Source organism: Myxine glutinosa, chromosome 2, assembly GCF_964187855.1.
Source record: "Myxine glutinosa chromosome 2, kmMyxGlut1.1, whole genome shotgun sequence".
NCBI classification, from domain to species: Eukaryota; Metazoa; Chordata; class Myxini; order Myxiniformes; family Myxinidae; genus Myxine; species Myxine glutinosa.
In genome coordinates, this window is record NC_136262.1 from 177,331,669 (window position 1) to 177,346,522 (window position 14,854).

General features: G+C 53.4%; 1 protein-coding gene across 1 annotated transcript in view; it reads right to left on the reverse strand.

Annotated features, from left to right (window-relative positions):
- Positions 1-421: 421 nt before the first annotated feature.
- Positions 422-14,854, reverse strand: part of NOX5 (NADPH oxidase 5) — a 178,373-nt gene continuing 163,940 nt past the window's right edge. The window contains exons 16-17 of the mRNA XM_068106728.2: positions 13,529-13,695; positions 422-1,156 (exon numbers count right to left, since the gene is read on the reverse strand). Of these exons, the coding sequence (XP_067962829.2) occupies positions 1,025-1,156; positions 13,529-13,695 (299 nt within the window). The 3' untranslated portion in view covers positions 422-1,024. The remainder of the gene's footprint in view (positions 1,157-13,528; positions 13,696-14,854) is intronic.

Below are 14,854 nucleotides of genomic sequence, written 5' to 3' on the forward strand. Positions count from 1 at the left end.
TAGCACAGCCACTGAGTTTGGGGGAAGTGTGGTCATGACCATCACTTCCCAGGATACTGTGGATACCAGTGACGTCATAACAATGGTGCCGCGAGCCCTGGAAAGACGAGACCGGGCGTGCCCGGGAGAGGCGCGTCTGGGCCCGTCCGGACGAGCCCGGCATGGCGATAGCGCCCTGGCCGCGTCCTGGCAGGTGCAAGGCGATTGTGTACACCCAGCGGTAACCGCTACAACATACCATTTTAAAAGTCTTTGGTATGATTTCAACCGGTCCAATCCGGATGGTTGTTTTTAGGTGCTGGCATTTTTTTTGTTGTTGTTTTTTCGGTTAATTTAAACAAATTCAATTAAAATGATTCAACATCTGACAAACTCAACGTAGCTTTCTCATTTTGTGTTATATAATCCAGAAACAGAAGTATTTTGCATTCAAAATCACAAATTTATTAAGGGCTTGGTGCCCCCGTGGGTTGAAATTGTTGTTGCACACAAGAATGCATCACAAAAAACAACAACAACAACAACAACAACAACAACAACAACAACAACAACAACAACAACTGCTAATCCATGTCATACATTGCAGACAACCATTCTCCGGTACATCATTTCAAAAAGACATTGCTACATTCACATCATTATGTCTGATGTATACATTATAAAACAACATTGTGAGCTGATCATACAGGTTGGCAGGATAACCTAGAGGTATGCACCTGTGCTTCTGGTGCTGTCTAACCTGGGTGTGAATCTCTGGTGACAAATATATGGTAACAAAAAGAGCAAAGCAGCTGACTAAGTTTGGGTACAATAACTTCAAATAGGTTTTGCTTAAAGTTGGAAAATAATTCGTTATCTCCTATGTTGAAACTTTCACCGGACGATGCAGATCTACGAATGTGGAAATGCTGAAAAATGAGGACGTACAAAATTATCAACAAACCGAGCTTCTTGGTCGTGCTTAAAAACATGCTGCAACCGTCGGAGCCATGAGAGAAGGCACAATCATTTATTTTTCAACAAGTCAGAAGTTTTCTTTGAAAAACTTAAATCCATATCTGTCACAGTGCGATTTCACTATCTTTGAAAGGGCGGGAGATCCACAGAAGAACACCTGGACCTTTCCCTTGTTTTCAGAAGAAATCTTCTTGAATACCTGTGAGGGTATATTGCAATGATTAAAATTGGACAAAAGGCTTGTATAACAACAACAATTCTCTTAATTTCAGAAAAAAGATCATTGACCAAAAATGTTTCAACGAATATACGATATTTCAAACTAATTTTTTTATTTATTATTCCATCAAGAACTCCTCTCCGGCCTTGCTCCTCCAGCTCTCTCTGTGGTTTGTCCCCCAAATATTCTTACAGGTCACACAAGATCTGCCAAAAACCCTCTCATGGTGAAATTGCCAAAAATCTAGGCTCTCTGCTCACCTTCACTCTTTCATTCCTCTTTTCTCCCGCCTCTGGAACAAACTCCCCCATTCTATTCAATCCCACTCCTCCCTCCAGGTCTTTAAAACACCTGTTCACCACCATCTCTTATCTTCCCCCATCCAAAACCTTGATCTTTTCTACCCCCGTTAATTCACCCAAGATACACTTTTCTGAAATACCGACTTCTTTCCTGGAAGTCCTAGCAATGTACATGTGTTTTATACTTCTCCCAACCCCCACGACCCCCCCTTCCCATGCCTCCTCCCCCCAAGCCCTCTCCCTCCCACAGATCTCCCGATGTCCCTGCTCTCCATTTTGTCTTCCGCTCCCTTTATCATATGTTTTATGTGTCAGTTTGTCTTTTTTATTGATCAATGTTAGTTCTTACACGACCCTCGATCTTGTATACAAAAAAAAACAAAAAAAAACAACTAGAACTTCACTCGGTAGAGCGCATATCTCTGCCAGGCTGGACATTTTACTTTTTGTAGCCCACCGATAGGCCGGATCTGCATCCGGACCTGAGCCAAAATCTAATCGGCTTGTTCTTGTCAACTACCTAACTCTTCCACCAAGTTTTGACAGAATCCATCCACAACGTTTTGAGATATTGATCTAAATATCGTTTTTTGGTACCATCTCTCAATTATGAAGAATTACTTGAAAAGTTACATTTTCCGGATCTGGATCTTCACCAAAATCTAACCACTTCATCCTTATCAAACACCCAACCTGTCCACCAGGTTTCGTCCGAATTCGTCCATAACCTTTTGAAATAACTTGCTCAAATAGAGACAGACAAACAGGGGTGAATACATAACCTCCATTCCCACCTATGGTGGTGAAGGTAAAAAAAGAATGGGAATAAAAGTTATTTAATTTATCCTGGAAAGAAAAGATAAATGGCTCAAGGCCAAAATGGAGGAAGCTAGAAGGAAATTGGCCAAATTGTAATTTTGTAAATTTTGTTAAATTGTTAAATTGACCAAAATTGACCAAATTGAAACCTAATTGGAGTGCAGGCCGAAGGCCAAAGTGGTCAAATTGGTCGCCTGGAGAATGTGAATAACTTTGCTCAGACTCGAGCTCCAAAGGTTCCTGCCTTTGTTGAGAGGAAGTATGACGTAGACAACTACCTCCTGAAGTTTCAGTATTTTGCTATTAACAACGGATGGGACCGGGCAGGATGGGCCACCTCACTCAGTGATCCATTAACTGGAAAAGCGCTCCATGTGTATTCTGGACAATGAGATATAGAGGTTGCCAATTATGCCAAGTTGAAAGACACACTTTTGTGGTGCCATTTCACTGATGGGTATATAGACCAAGTTCAGGAGTGTCAAGTCAGAGTTCAGAGAGAGCCCAAAGCAATTTAGAGTCAAATTAAGGAATACAAACAACAACAACATGCATTTTAAGGCCATTTTCCCTGCTAGAGCGGGGGTTAGCCTTGCATTCCCCATGACAATCTTCTCCATTTTGCCCTATTTTCTGCATCTCCCCTTGTTAACCCCCTTGCCCGCATTTCTTCTTCCACCATCTTTGGCCAAGTCTTTCTCGGTCTTCCCCGTCCTCTACTTCCTTCTACATTCATTTCCATCACCCTTCTCAACCAGTCCCTTTCATCCTTCCTCAACACATGACCAAAACATCTCAACCTGTTCCTCTTCACAACATCAATCACATCAATCACAGTCCAATTAGGAAATGGCTTGACAAAATGGACTGAACCATTTGATGACTCTCACAAAAACAAAACTCCTCCAAAACAGACATTTGATGACTCTCACAAAAACAAAAGTTATTTGACTGAGACGTTCAACCAGCAGTTGGACGTACTTCAAACTTGAGTTCATTTTAAAGACCAAACACACCAACCCAACATTGCAGAAAGCAAAGAAAATGGTGACCGTCTCTTCTCTCCACTCTCCTTCTGCAATGCTTTGACACTTAAATAAACCGCTCAAAAACATTCCAAAGAGCCCCTCCCTCCAGAAACCACTTGTAAATCCATTCCGCATTCAGATGATGCCAGGACCCGCTCATTACAGATAGATGGCTCCATACCCGGAAGCAGCCAGGACATCCCCAAACACTTGTGATTGTTCCATAAGAATAAAGATGCAAAATCTAACTTCGACATTAACACTACATGTTTGATTGGTTGTCAGTATAGCTCATGGGTGGTGCACTCTCCTTTGAGCTATGTTCCTTGACTTTGATTCCTGAACCGACAACAAAAAGTCACCTTGGTGCTCTGCAGGTAAGGATTTGCATCATTTGGATGGGATGTTAAAGTTTTGACTCATCTGCCTCCATTTGTTGCTGTCTGGTGGACTTTATATAGATCACACAGTGCCTTTTCTATGTATACAGTGTCGAGGCTCATGGAAGAGCTACAATACCGAATGGATCAGGACATATCAGAACAAAAAGAACAGTAAAACAGAGGGGTTGGGAGACAAAATGGAGGCCGACTTGGACAAATAAGGGATGTGGGGAGTAATGAGGGCAATGGGACGACATTGGGGGTGAACAAGATGGAAACAACCGCAAGCTCTCAATATCACAGAAGTGGAAGGAAAAACTGGACATTCGGAGGGAGGTGGGTTTGGGGAGCGTTAATGGGGGGTATAAAAGATCATCGTTGTGGATGGAGGATGATCTGAGATGGTGGTGAAGAGCTATCTTGAACCCCTGGAGGGAAGAATGAGACTGAAGAGACTAGGGAAGTTGGTTCCACGGGGTAAACGAGGAATGAGTTGAGGTGGGCAGTGAATCTGGATTTTGAGGATTTCACCAAAAAGGGGAAAAGGGTAAGCTGTGGCGGACACGAAAGCCCACTGGCGTGGTGACATCATTCCGCGCACCAAGTGCGCGGCGGCCACGCCCAAAGGAGAGGCGTGGCCTCAAGATATACACGGGGCGCGCAGCCCGGAGCAGCTCAGTGCTGCAGTTTGAGTACTTTCAATAAAGACTCTTTTATGAACCGCGTTGTCCGCTTGCTCCTTGCGTAAGCATTAGCGTGCGCAGCATCGCGCTTCACATGGTGACCTCGACGTTGGATCTGCCGTAGCGATCCTTCCGAACACGACGCCATTGCAATGGCAAACAACAACGCAATGTCGATTAAACTTCCCGAATTTTGGGAGGCCCAGGCCGAAGTCTGGTTCGTCCAAGCCGAAGCCCAATTTCAGCTTCGGCGCCTCACCGGCGACGACACGCGCTACTGCCACGTCGTCGCCTCCCTCGGGCCCGGCACGGCCGCTCGAGTTGTGTCCGTCCTTCGCCACCCACCGGACGGCCACAAGTACGAGGCACTCAAGCGGCTACTCCTAGCCACGTTCGGCCTCACGGACGACGCACGGGCCGACCGCCTCCTGGATCTCCCCGAGCTCGGCGACACGCGCCCGTCGGTCCGAATGGACCATATGCTGTCACTGTTGGGCGACGAAGCCCCCGGTTCTCTATTCCGGGCGCTTTTCCGTCGCCAACTTCCAGCGCAGGTTCGCCTCGCGTTGGCCGGGACCGTGCTAACGGAACCCCGAGCATTGGCAGCCGAGGAGGACAGGTACTTCGCGGCTTCGGACACGCGGGCGAGAGTCGGTGCGGCCGTCACGGACCTCGAGGCTGATGCTGCTGATGATGCTGATCCACAGCATCAGCTTACACAGCATACGCAGCATGCTGATACGCACCTCGTGACCGCCACCACGCCCCGCCCACCGCCGTGGCGAAAACCGCCACCGCGGGGAAAACCGCCAACTCCACCGGCCTGGCGGAGCCAGCCGCACTCCTCCAGCTCCACCACCTGGTGCTGGTTCCACGCCAAGTTCGGCCACGAGGCTCGGCAGTGTCATCCGCCATGCTCCTTCAACAGGTCGGGAAACGCCCGGGCCGGCGCTCAATAGTGGCAATGAGCGCCGGTCGTTCGAGCAGCCTGCTGTTCATAACGGACACCTTATCCGGGCACCGTTACCTGTGCGACACGGGAGCGCAGGTGAGTGTCGTTCCCGCCGGTACGTCAGACAAGCACGACGCGGGCGGGGGCCCCGCGCTGCTTGCCGCGAACGGGACGCCCATCTGTACGTACGGAAAACGCTGCCTCTCTCTGCGGTTCGGAGGGCAGGTTTTCCGATGGACGTTCGTCGCCGCCGACGTGCCCATGGCACTGCTTGGCGCGGACTTCCTGTGCGCTAATGGGCTCCTGGTCGACGTAAAGCGCAGACGTCTTGTCCAGGCCGAGACGTTCAGCTCGCTCGCTTGTGCGCTGCCCAGCTCATCGAGCAGCTCAACGAGCGGCTCGCCGAGCGGCTTGCCAAGCGGCTTGCCGAACGATTCGGTTCCGGCCACGTTGATCTGTACGCTTCCGGCAGCGGACGAATTCACCCGCCTCCTCGCCGGCTTCCCGGCCCTCACGCGGCCCACCTTCTCGGCGGGGGCCGTCAAGCACGGGGTGGCCCATCACATCCCCACCGTCGGGCCCCCGGTCTACGCCCGGGCACGCCGCCTCGAGCCGACGAAGCTGGCGGTGGCAAAAGCGGCGTTCGCTACCCTGGAGCGACTCGGCATCGTTCGGCGCTCGGAGAGTGCTTGGGCGTCGCCGCTGCACATCGTGCCGAAGCCCGGCGGGGGATGGCGACCGTGCGGGGACTATCGCCGTCTCAATGACGCCACCACTCCCGACCGCTACCCCGTCCCCCACATTCAGGACTTTTCCGCCCGTTTGGCGGGCATGTCCTTCTTCTCGAAGGTGGACCTCATACGCGGCTATCATCAGGTCCCCGTCAGGCCGGAGGACGTCCCGAAGATGGCGGTCATCACGCCATTCGGACTCTTCGAGTTCCTGCGGATGCCCTTCGGTCTGAAGAATGCGGCTCAGGCGTCCTGCGCGACTTGGATTTTGTCTACGTCTACCTGGACGATATCCTCGTCGCCAGCGCGTCCCGCGAAGAGCACCTACGCCACCTCCGCACGCTCTTCGAACGCCTGGGCCAGGATGGCCTGATTGTGAACCCCGCAAAGTGCCGGTTCGACGTCGCCGTAATCGATTTTCTGGGGCACCGTGTCACCAGGCACGGAGCCGTCCCCCTGCCGGCCAAGGTGGAGGCGGTGAAGGGATTTCCGCGCCCCCGCACGATCAGAGGGCTGCAGGAGTTCCTGGGCATGGTGAACTTTTACCATCGGTTCCTGCCCCGTATCGCCCAGCTCCTGCGCCCCCTGCACGAAGCTCTCCGAGGTAAGCCGGGCAAAGGCGACGTTACCTGGACCGAGCAGATGGACACGGCGTTCACGGGCGCGAAGCTCGCCTTGGCTAACGCCACCATGCTCGCGCATCCGGCGCCCGATGCACCGATCGCCCTCACCACCGACGCCTCGGACTACGCGGTGGGCGCGGTGCACGAGCAATGGGTGCGTGGAGCTTGGCAACCACTGGCGTTCTTTAGCCGGCAGCTTCGCCCGCCCGAACGCCGTTACAGTACCTTCGACCGCGAGTTGCTCGGGCTTCACTTGGCGGTCAGGCACTTCCGCCATCTGCTCGAGGGCCGTGCGTTCACGGCCTTCGTCGACCACAAGCCGCTGATCTTCGCGATGGGCAAGGTCACCGAGCCGTGGTCGGCCCGGCAGCAGCGTCACCTCTCGGCCGTGTCCGAGTACACGACCGACATCCGGCACGTCGCAGGGAAGGACAACCCGGTGGCGGATTGCCTTTCCCGGGCCGTCGCCCACGCAGTCCACCTCGGCATCGACTATGCCCAGATGGCAGCGGACCAGGCCGCTGACCCCGACGTCCAGGCCTTGCGGACCGCCGTCACGGGCCTCCGCGTCACCGAGGTGCCGTTCGACGGCGCGGGCGCGGCCCTCTTGTGCGATGTCTCCCTCGGGCGGCCTCGCCCCATCCCCATCGTGCCCGCGGGCTGGCAGCGCCAGGTGTTTGACGCCATCCACGGCCTGTCCCACCCGGGCGCGAGGCCCTCCCAAAGGTTGATCGCCGACAAGTTCGTCTGGCATGGCCTCCAGAAGGCCGTCCGCGGCTGGGCCAGGATGTGCCTCGCGTGCCAGCGCGCCAAGGTGCACCGGCACACCCAGGCCCCGTTGGCCCCGTTCACGGTGCCGGAACGCCGGTTTGACCACGTCCACGTGGACCTGGTGGGACCTCTGCCTCCCTCGCGGGGTTTCACCCACGTCCTCACCATGGTGGACCGCACCACCCGGTGGCCGGAGGCCGTGCCCTTGGCGTCGACGACGGCGGCGGACGTCGCGCAGGCTTTCATCGCCACCTGGGTCGCCCGGTTCGGCGCCCCCTCAGACATCTCGTCCGACCGCGGCCCCCAGTTCACCTCGGAGCTCTGGGGGGCGGTCGCGCAGGGGCTCGGGGTCCGGCTGCACCGAACCACGGCCTACCACCCCCAGGCTAACGGCCTGTGTGAGTGATTTCACCTCTCATTGAAGGCCGCGCTCCGGGCCACCCTCCGCGACGGCGGCTGGGTCGACAGGCTCCCCTGGGTCCTGCTGGGCCTCCGGATGGCGCCCAAGGAGGACCTGCGCGCATCCGCGGCGGAGTTGGTCTTCGGGCAACCGCTGCGGGTGCCGGGCGAGTTCCTCCCCGACTCCACGGCACCATGGTCCGCGGCACAGCAGCGCTCCGCTCTGCAAGAGACCGCCCAGAGGTTCGCCCCGGTGCCAACGGCATGCCACGGGCACCCACCGACGCACGTCGCCCCGGAGCTTCGCACGGCGGAGTACGTCTTCGTCCGCCACGATGCCCACCGGACACCACTGCGGCCCCCGTACGACGGGCCTTTCCGCATGCTGGAGACCGGGGCGAAGCACTTCACCCTGGACATCGGCGGTACTCCTGACCGCGTTTCTGTAGACCACCTCAAGCCGGCCCACCTTTTTTTTTTTCTTTTTTTTTTTGTATACTGAATCGAGGCTCGTGAAAGAGCTAACATTAACTTCACAAACAAATCGACCAGACAAACAAAATACACAAAAAGAGGGAGCGGAAGACAAGATGGGGAGAAAAGGGGAAACACACACACACAACATCCGAGAGCAGGGAGATGTGTGGAAGGGAGAGGGCCCGGGGCGAGGAGGCGTGGGAAAGGGGGGGGGGGGGGGGAGGGAGAAGTATAAAGCACAAGGACAGGACAAAAGTTGGTATTTCAAAAAGTGGAATTGGGGTGAAATTAGCGGGGGTAGAAAAGATCAAGGTTTTGGATGGGGGAAGATAAGAGATGGTGGTGAACAGCTGTTTTAAAGACTTGGAGGGTGGAGTGGGATTGAAGAGAGTGAGGGAGTTTGTTCCAGAGGCGGGAGAAAAGAGGAATGAAGGAGTGAAGGTGAGCAGAGAGTCTTGATTTTGGCAGTTTAACCAAAAGAGGGTTGCAGGCAGATCTTGTGCGACCTGTAGGAATATTTGCGGGACAGAGCCCAGAGAGAGCTGGGGGGGCAAGGCCAGAGAGGAGTCGGTAGAAGACGGAAAGACCACCAACCTGCCTGCGGTGAGTGAGTGAGAGGCCCTTGGAGTTAGCTTCATCACGGGAGATTCCAATGATTCTGAATGCTTTGGTTTCAACAGCGTGAAGGCGAGATAGGTGTGAGGCAGGAGCACCAGCCCAGAGGGGAGAGCAGTATTCCATTGAGCTGCGGATGAAAGCCTTGTATGTGGTGAGGAGCTCAGGTGTGCCAAGGAAGGACTTCGCACGACGGAGGATGCCCAGTCGGCGACTGGCTTTGGAGGCCAGATTTGAAATGTGGTTTTTCCAGGAAAGATCATGGCAGATAGTGAGACCCAAAAGCTTGATGACAGAACTTCTTGGAGAGGATTATTCAGAAAGTGGATGGGAGGGTTGTCCAGTCGGTCTTTTCGGAGAGACATCGTAAGAGTGTGAGATTTGTCAGGATTGAAAGACATGTTTCACTTGTTTGCCCAGTCTGTGATTTTGTCAAGGTCTGCAGAGAGTGAGGAGGCTGCAGACTGCCGATCTGAGGGATGAAGAATGGAGCGACAGAGAGTAGAGTCGTCAGCAAAGAGATAGAGAGGATTTTCAAGAGAGTCAGAGAGATCATTGATGAAGACCAGAAAAAGCACAGGGCCCAGAACACTGCCTTGGGGAACTCCAGCCTGAACAGGAAGAGGAGATGAGAGAAACCCATTCAGGGCCACACGTTGACTACGACTAGAGAGGAAGTCTGCCAGCCATGCGTGGAGCTTTCCATGGATACCAAAAGAGGAGAGTTTGGTGAGCAGAGCAGGGTGCCAGACCGTATCGAAGGCACGTGATATGTCAAGGGAGACTGCTCTAATTTCCTGTTTGGCATTGAGGACCTCCATCCATTGTTGAGAAAGCAGAAGCAGCATGTCCAGAGTGGAGTGTCCAGGTCTGAAACCAAATTGATGATCAGAGATCAAGCCATTGGAGAAGAGGAAAGATTTCATATCTGAAGCAATGATGGATTCCATGACTTTGCTGATAATTGGGAGAAGGCTGATTGGTCTGTAGTTGCTGGGATCTGTTTTTGCACCTTTTTTGTGCAAAGCGGTGATGTTGGCAGATTTCCAAGCAGATGGAAGATGACCTTGAGCAAAAGAGAGGGTGAAGAGAACAGAGAGGGGGAGTGAAAGAGCGGAAGTACATGATTTTAGGACCCTTGGGCTGATGCCGTCAGGTCCAGTTGCAGAATCAGAGTCGAGGGTTGACAGAAACTTTTCCACCTTGTCAGGAGGAAAGGACACAGAGTCCAGGAGCTGCTGGGTACGACTGGGTACGGTGGGTACAGAGAGGGATGGGTTTGGGACACAAGATTTAGAGGCAAACACAGAGTTGAGGCATTCAGCTTTTTCACGTGTGGAGTCAGCCGTGTGGCCATTTAAGGTGAGGGAGGGGATGGAGGGGGAACAAACACCAGAAACAGATTTCACCAGACGCCACCAGGATTTGGAAGAGGGAGACAGATAAGAGAGTTCGGTCCTGAGGACGGAGAGATATTGTTTCCTGGCTCTCCTGAGGGTGGACACACACTTGTTTCGGGCTTTGTGAAAGGAAATGAGATTTCCTTCCGTTGGATTTGCTTTCAGGAGACGAAAGCAAGTTGTTTCTGGGCAATAGCCTCACCACAAGATTCCGTGTACCATGGACGGGAGGAAGGGTATGACAACTGAAGACGAGAAGGGATAAATCTGTGCATGAGAGAGAGCAATTTACTTTGGAAGAATTCCAGGATGAGTTGATGTCAGAGGCAGTAGAGATGGGAGACCAGTCCAGATGATTGATGGCTGCTTGAAGACCGTGCCAGTTGGCCTGAGTGAAATGCCAGACTCGTCTATGCTGAGGAGGCTCTCTGAAAATGGTCAGAGAGATGTCCACTTTAACAAGCACATGATCAGAAGAGCCGATTGGAGCAGAAGAGGAGCAGCAGACATTTTCAGGGAAGTTAGTCATAACCAAGTCCAGAAGAGAAGATTCTCCGTTGACTGAGATCCGGGTTGGGAAATTGACAGATTGTGTCAGTCCCAGTGAGTCACAGAAGTCCTTTGCTGAAGAGCCATGGCTGGTGAGAGAGGTACCCACCCCCAGCCAACTGGCATGGTGACAGTTGAAATCACCACATATGAGGAAGAGAGAGTTGGGATGGGTAGATAGAAGTTGGTCCATATTATCAGACAGCGAGATGTAGATGGAGTCATCACTGTTTGGTGGACGGTACAACACGCATATGAACAAAAGGTGGGAGCGAAGGGGAAGCCGTAGCCAAAGGTATTCCTGGGGGTGAGGTGGAGAGAGGGCAGTGCAGGGCGAGTGAGGAAGAGAGTTTTTTATAAAGATAGCAACCCCACCTCCAGGACGAGGCTCAGGTCTATCATACCGGAGGAGGGAGTAACCTGGGAGAGATACCATGGAATCAGACATCATGAAGGAGGAAGGTTTCTGTTAAGCAGATCACGTCTGGTTTGTCAGAAGCAACCTGTATGGAGAGATCAGTTAAGTTTGAGCGAAGGCCCCGGATGTTTGAGGTCCATACTGTTAAGAAGAGGAAGGGGGAGCATCGGATACAGAACAGGGGGGGGGGGGGGGGGGGAGCGGTGTAGGGCAGGATGTGGAAGAGGAGGAAGAGGTAGGGAGAGCTGTTGCAAGTGTGTCAGAGATTACAGAATAGCTTGGAGAAAGGGAAGAATGGGGCGGACAAAAGGTTTGATGGTGTTTGGGTGAGGCGCAGTGAGGTGTTATTTGAGGAGGGGGAAGAGTGAGGCAGAAGGTTGAGGAAGATGAAGGTGAAAGTTGGAAGGGGGAAGAAGCGGGGAGGACGCTTTGAGGAGGAGGGGTGAGAGTGGAGTCTAGGAGGGGAGGAGTGAGGGAGAGTCTCGGAGGGGAGGGGTGTGGGGGGAGTTTAGGAGGGAAGGGGCAGCGGGGGAGATTTGAAAGGGATGGGTGTTTGGGAAGATTTGGGGGGGAGGGGCAAGGGGGAAGATTTGACAGAGATGGGTGATGGGGAAGATTTGGAGGGGAGGGGTGTGATTGGATTTTGAAAAGTGTACGATTTATGGGAAACGAACATTTATTGCAAAATGAGTTTCTTGAGACATTCGAGTCAAAAATACGTTTGAGGACGCTGAAGGGTGGGTGGAGTTCTGGAGAGTTTAGGGAATGAATGAAAGATGCACTGTAAGAGATGGAATTTTTTTTTTGAATGAATAGAATTGGTGAGCAAGTCGAAAGCATCCTTTTATAGAAGAAGTAGAAAAAAGTGCTATAGAATATGACATAATAATAAAGTTCTTCAGGGGAAAGATGAAACATGTATTAACAACTTGATCACGTGATCTCGAACAACGTGGTCGAAGAACGAAAGAACAAATAACGAAGAACGAAAGAGCAAAAGAACGAAGAACGAAAGAACAAATAAGAACGCACAAGTGGATAAGAACAGGGAAGGAAAAAATTTTTTTGTTTTTTTTTGAGATTTTAAAACAAGGGAGTATGGGTGAAAAGACCGTGAAAAACAGAGACCGAAAGTAGATGCAGCGCGATCGAAGAACCACGAGACAAAAAACAAAAGCCTCAAGCCAAGGTCTGAGGACACGGTAGCCGACCAGTACTACACTAGGCCTCAGAATACACGATACGAAAAAACCGACGATTCTGTACACAGATATGAAAAACCAACACCGAGAAACCTATTAAAGTCACCCCAATAGGTACATGCACCGAAAGAAAGATAAAGATACGACAAAAACACAAATGTGAAAGATCACTTAGCTTCGAAAGCGTGAGCGCATGGAACAGCTTCGAAAAGACGTGACCTCGCCGTGATCTCCCACCTCGACGTGGACCATCCACCGCCAGTGGCCCGACCCCCGCGTCGGGGCCGCCCCCCTGCGGGCGGACCCCCGGCACCACCCAGCCCCGCCGCCCCGCCGCCCCCCGGTCCTGCACCCATCCCAGGGGCAGCCAGAGGCATCCCACCTGGCATCCCTGCACCCCGGACGCCGCCGATCGCCAGGGGGCGCTTCGGCCGGGTCATCCGTTTGCCCCGCAAACTGGCCCTCCAGGTGCGCGGGAATTCTGGGGGGGCGCGTGTGGCGGACACGCGTGTGTCACCCACTGGCGTGGTGACATCATTCCGCGCACCAAGTGGGCGGCGGCCACGCCCAAGAGAGAGGCGTGGCCTCAAGATATACACGGGGCGCGCAGCCCGGAGCAGCTCAGTGCTGCAGTTTGAGTACTTTCAATAAAGACTCTTTTATGAACCGCGTTGTCCGCTTGCTCCTTGCGTAAGCATTAGCGCGCGCAGCATCGCGCTTCAAAGCGATTATTACAACACCCTGAACAAAAAAACAACAACACCCTGAACATTGCACTGACGACTCTGCCTTGAGATAGTGTAATCATTGCCACGAAGCTTCCTGAGCACCAAGGGGCCTGCCAGATATATTTATGTAAATAGAGACCAATAAAGGAGGAGTAGAGATAGAGAGATTGACAGAGACACACATAAATGTCAATAAGTTGTGCAACGTGTTCCTCCATGATAAAAATCATTTATATGACTGAGCTAGATTGTTAAATTCTCATTTTCTTACTTTTTTCCAATCTGGGCGTCCAGGTTGTGTGCGAGTGCGCAGGCCTGTGATGGAGTCACAATTCTCCTTTTGTGCCAAAATGTCGAGAGCCATTTGCAGTCCCAATGCCTTCATGTCATTGCGTCCGAGTGCTGATGTCATGTACATGTGCATATCCAGAAATCGCCCTGGTAACATGAAATCAACACGGAGAGAGGATTAAGAAGAACAATGAAAACAATCCACCCAATAAAATATTAATCATCAATATAGTATGTTGTGGCGGACACGAAAGCTCACTGGCGTGATGACATCATTCCGCGCGCCAAGTGGGTGGCGGCCACGCCCGAGGGGTAGGCGTGGCCGTGGGATATACACCGGGCGCGCAGCCCGGAACGCTCCAGTGTTACAGTGGAGCTCTTGAATAAAGACTCTTACAACTTACCGCGTTGTCCACTTCCTCCTTGCTTACAAGCAGCGCGCGTAACACCGCGCTTCATTGGTGACCTCCGACGTTCTGGTCAGTCGTCACTGACCACCAGAACCTGCCACAGCCACGGCAACCAACGCGGTAGCGATAAAGCTCCCCGAGTTCTGGGAAGCTCAGGCGGAGATCTGGTTCCTGCAGGCCGAAGTCCAGTTCAGGCTTCGAGGCATCACGGCGGACGAGACACGCTACTGCCACGTGGTCGCCTCCCTCGGGGCCGGCACGGCCGCCCGCGTCGTATAGGTCCTGAGGAACCCACCGGCCGACGACAGGTACGAGGCGATCAAGTGTCTCCTCCTCGCCACGTTCGGCCTCACGGTGGACGCACGGGCCGATCGCCTCTTGGACCTCCCCGAGCTCGGTGACACGCGACCGTCGGTCCGAATGGACCATATGCTGTCGCTCATGGGCGACGAAACCCCGAACGCTCTATTCCGGCGTTATTTCGACGCCAGCTGCCAGCACGAGTACGCCTCGCGTTGGCCGGTTCTGCGACAACGGAACCACGAGCGCTCGCGGCCGAGGCCGACAAATTCTACGCGGCTTTGGACATGCAGGCGAGTTTCGGTGCGGCCGTAGCGGCTCCCGAGCCCGAAACTGCTGCGGGTGCCCACCCCTACTACGCGATGCACCGTGTAGCCGCTGAACCTCCTGCGGGTGCCCACCCCTACTCCGAGGGGCGCCTCGTGGCGGCCGCCACGCCTCGCCCACCATCACCGCGGAAACCGCGGCCTCCGGCTTCGCCGCAAACCTGGTGCCATTTCCACGCTAGGTTCGGCCACGAGGCCCGGCAATGTCGCCCGCCGTGCTCATTCGGCAGGTCGGGAAACGCCCGGGCCGGCCCTCGGTAGTGGCACTGA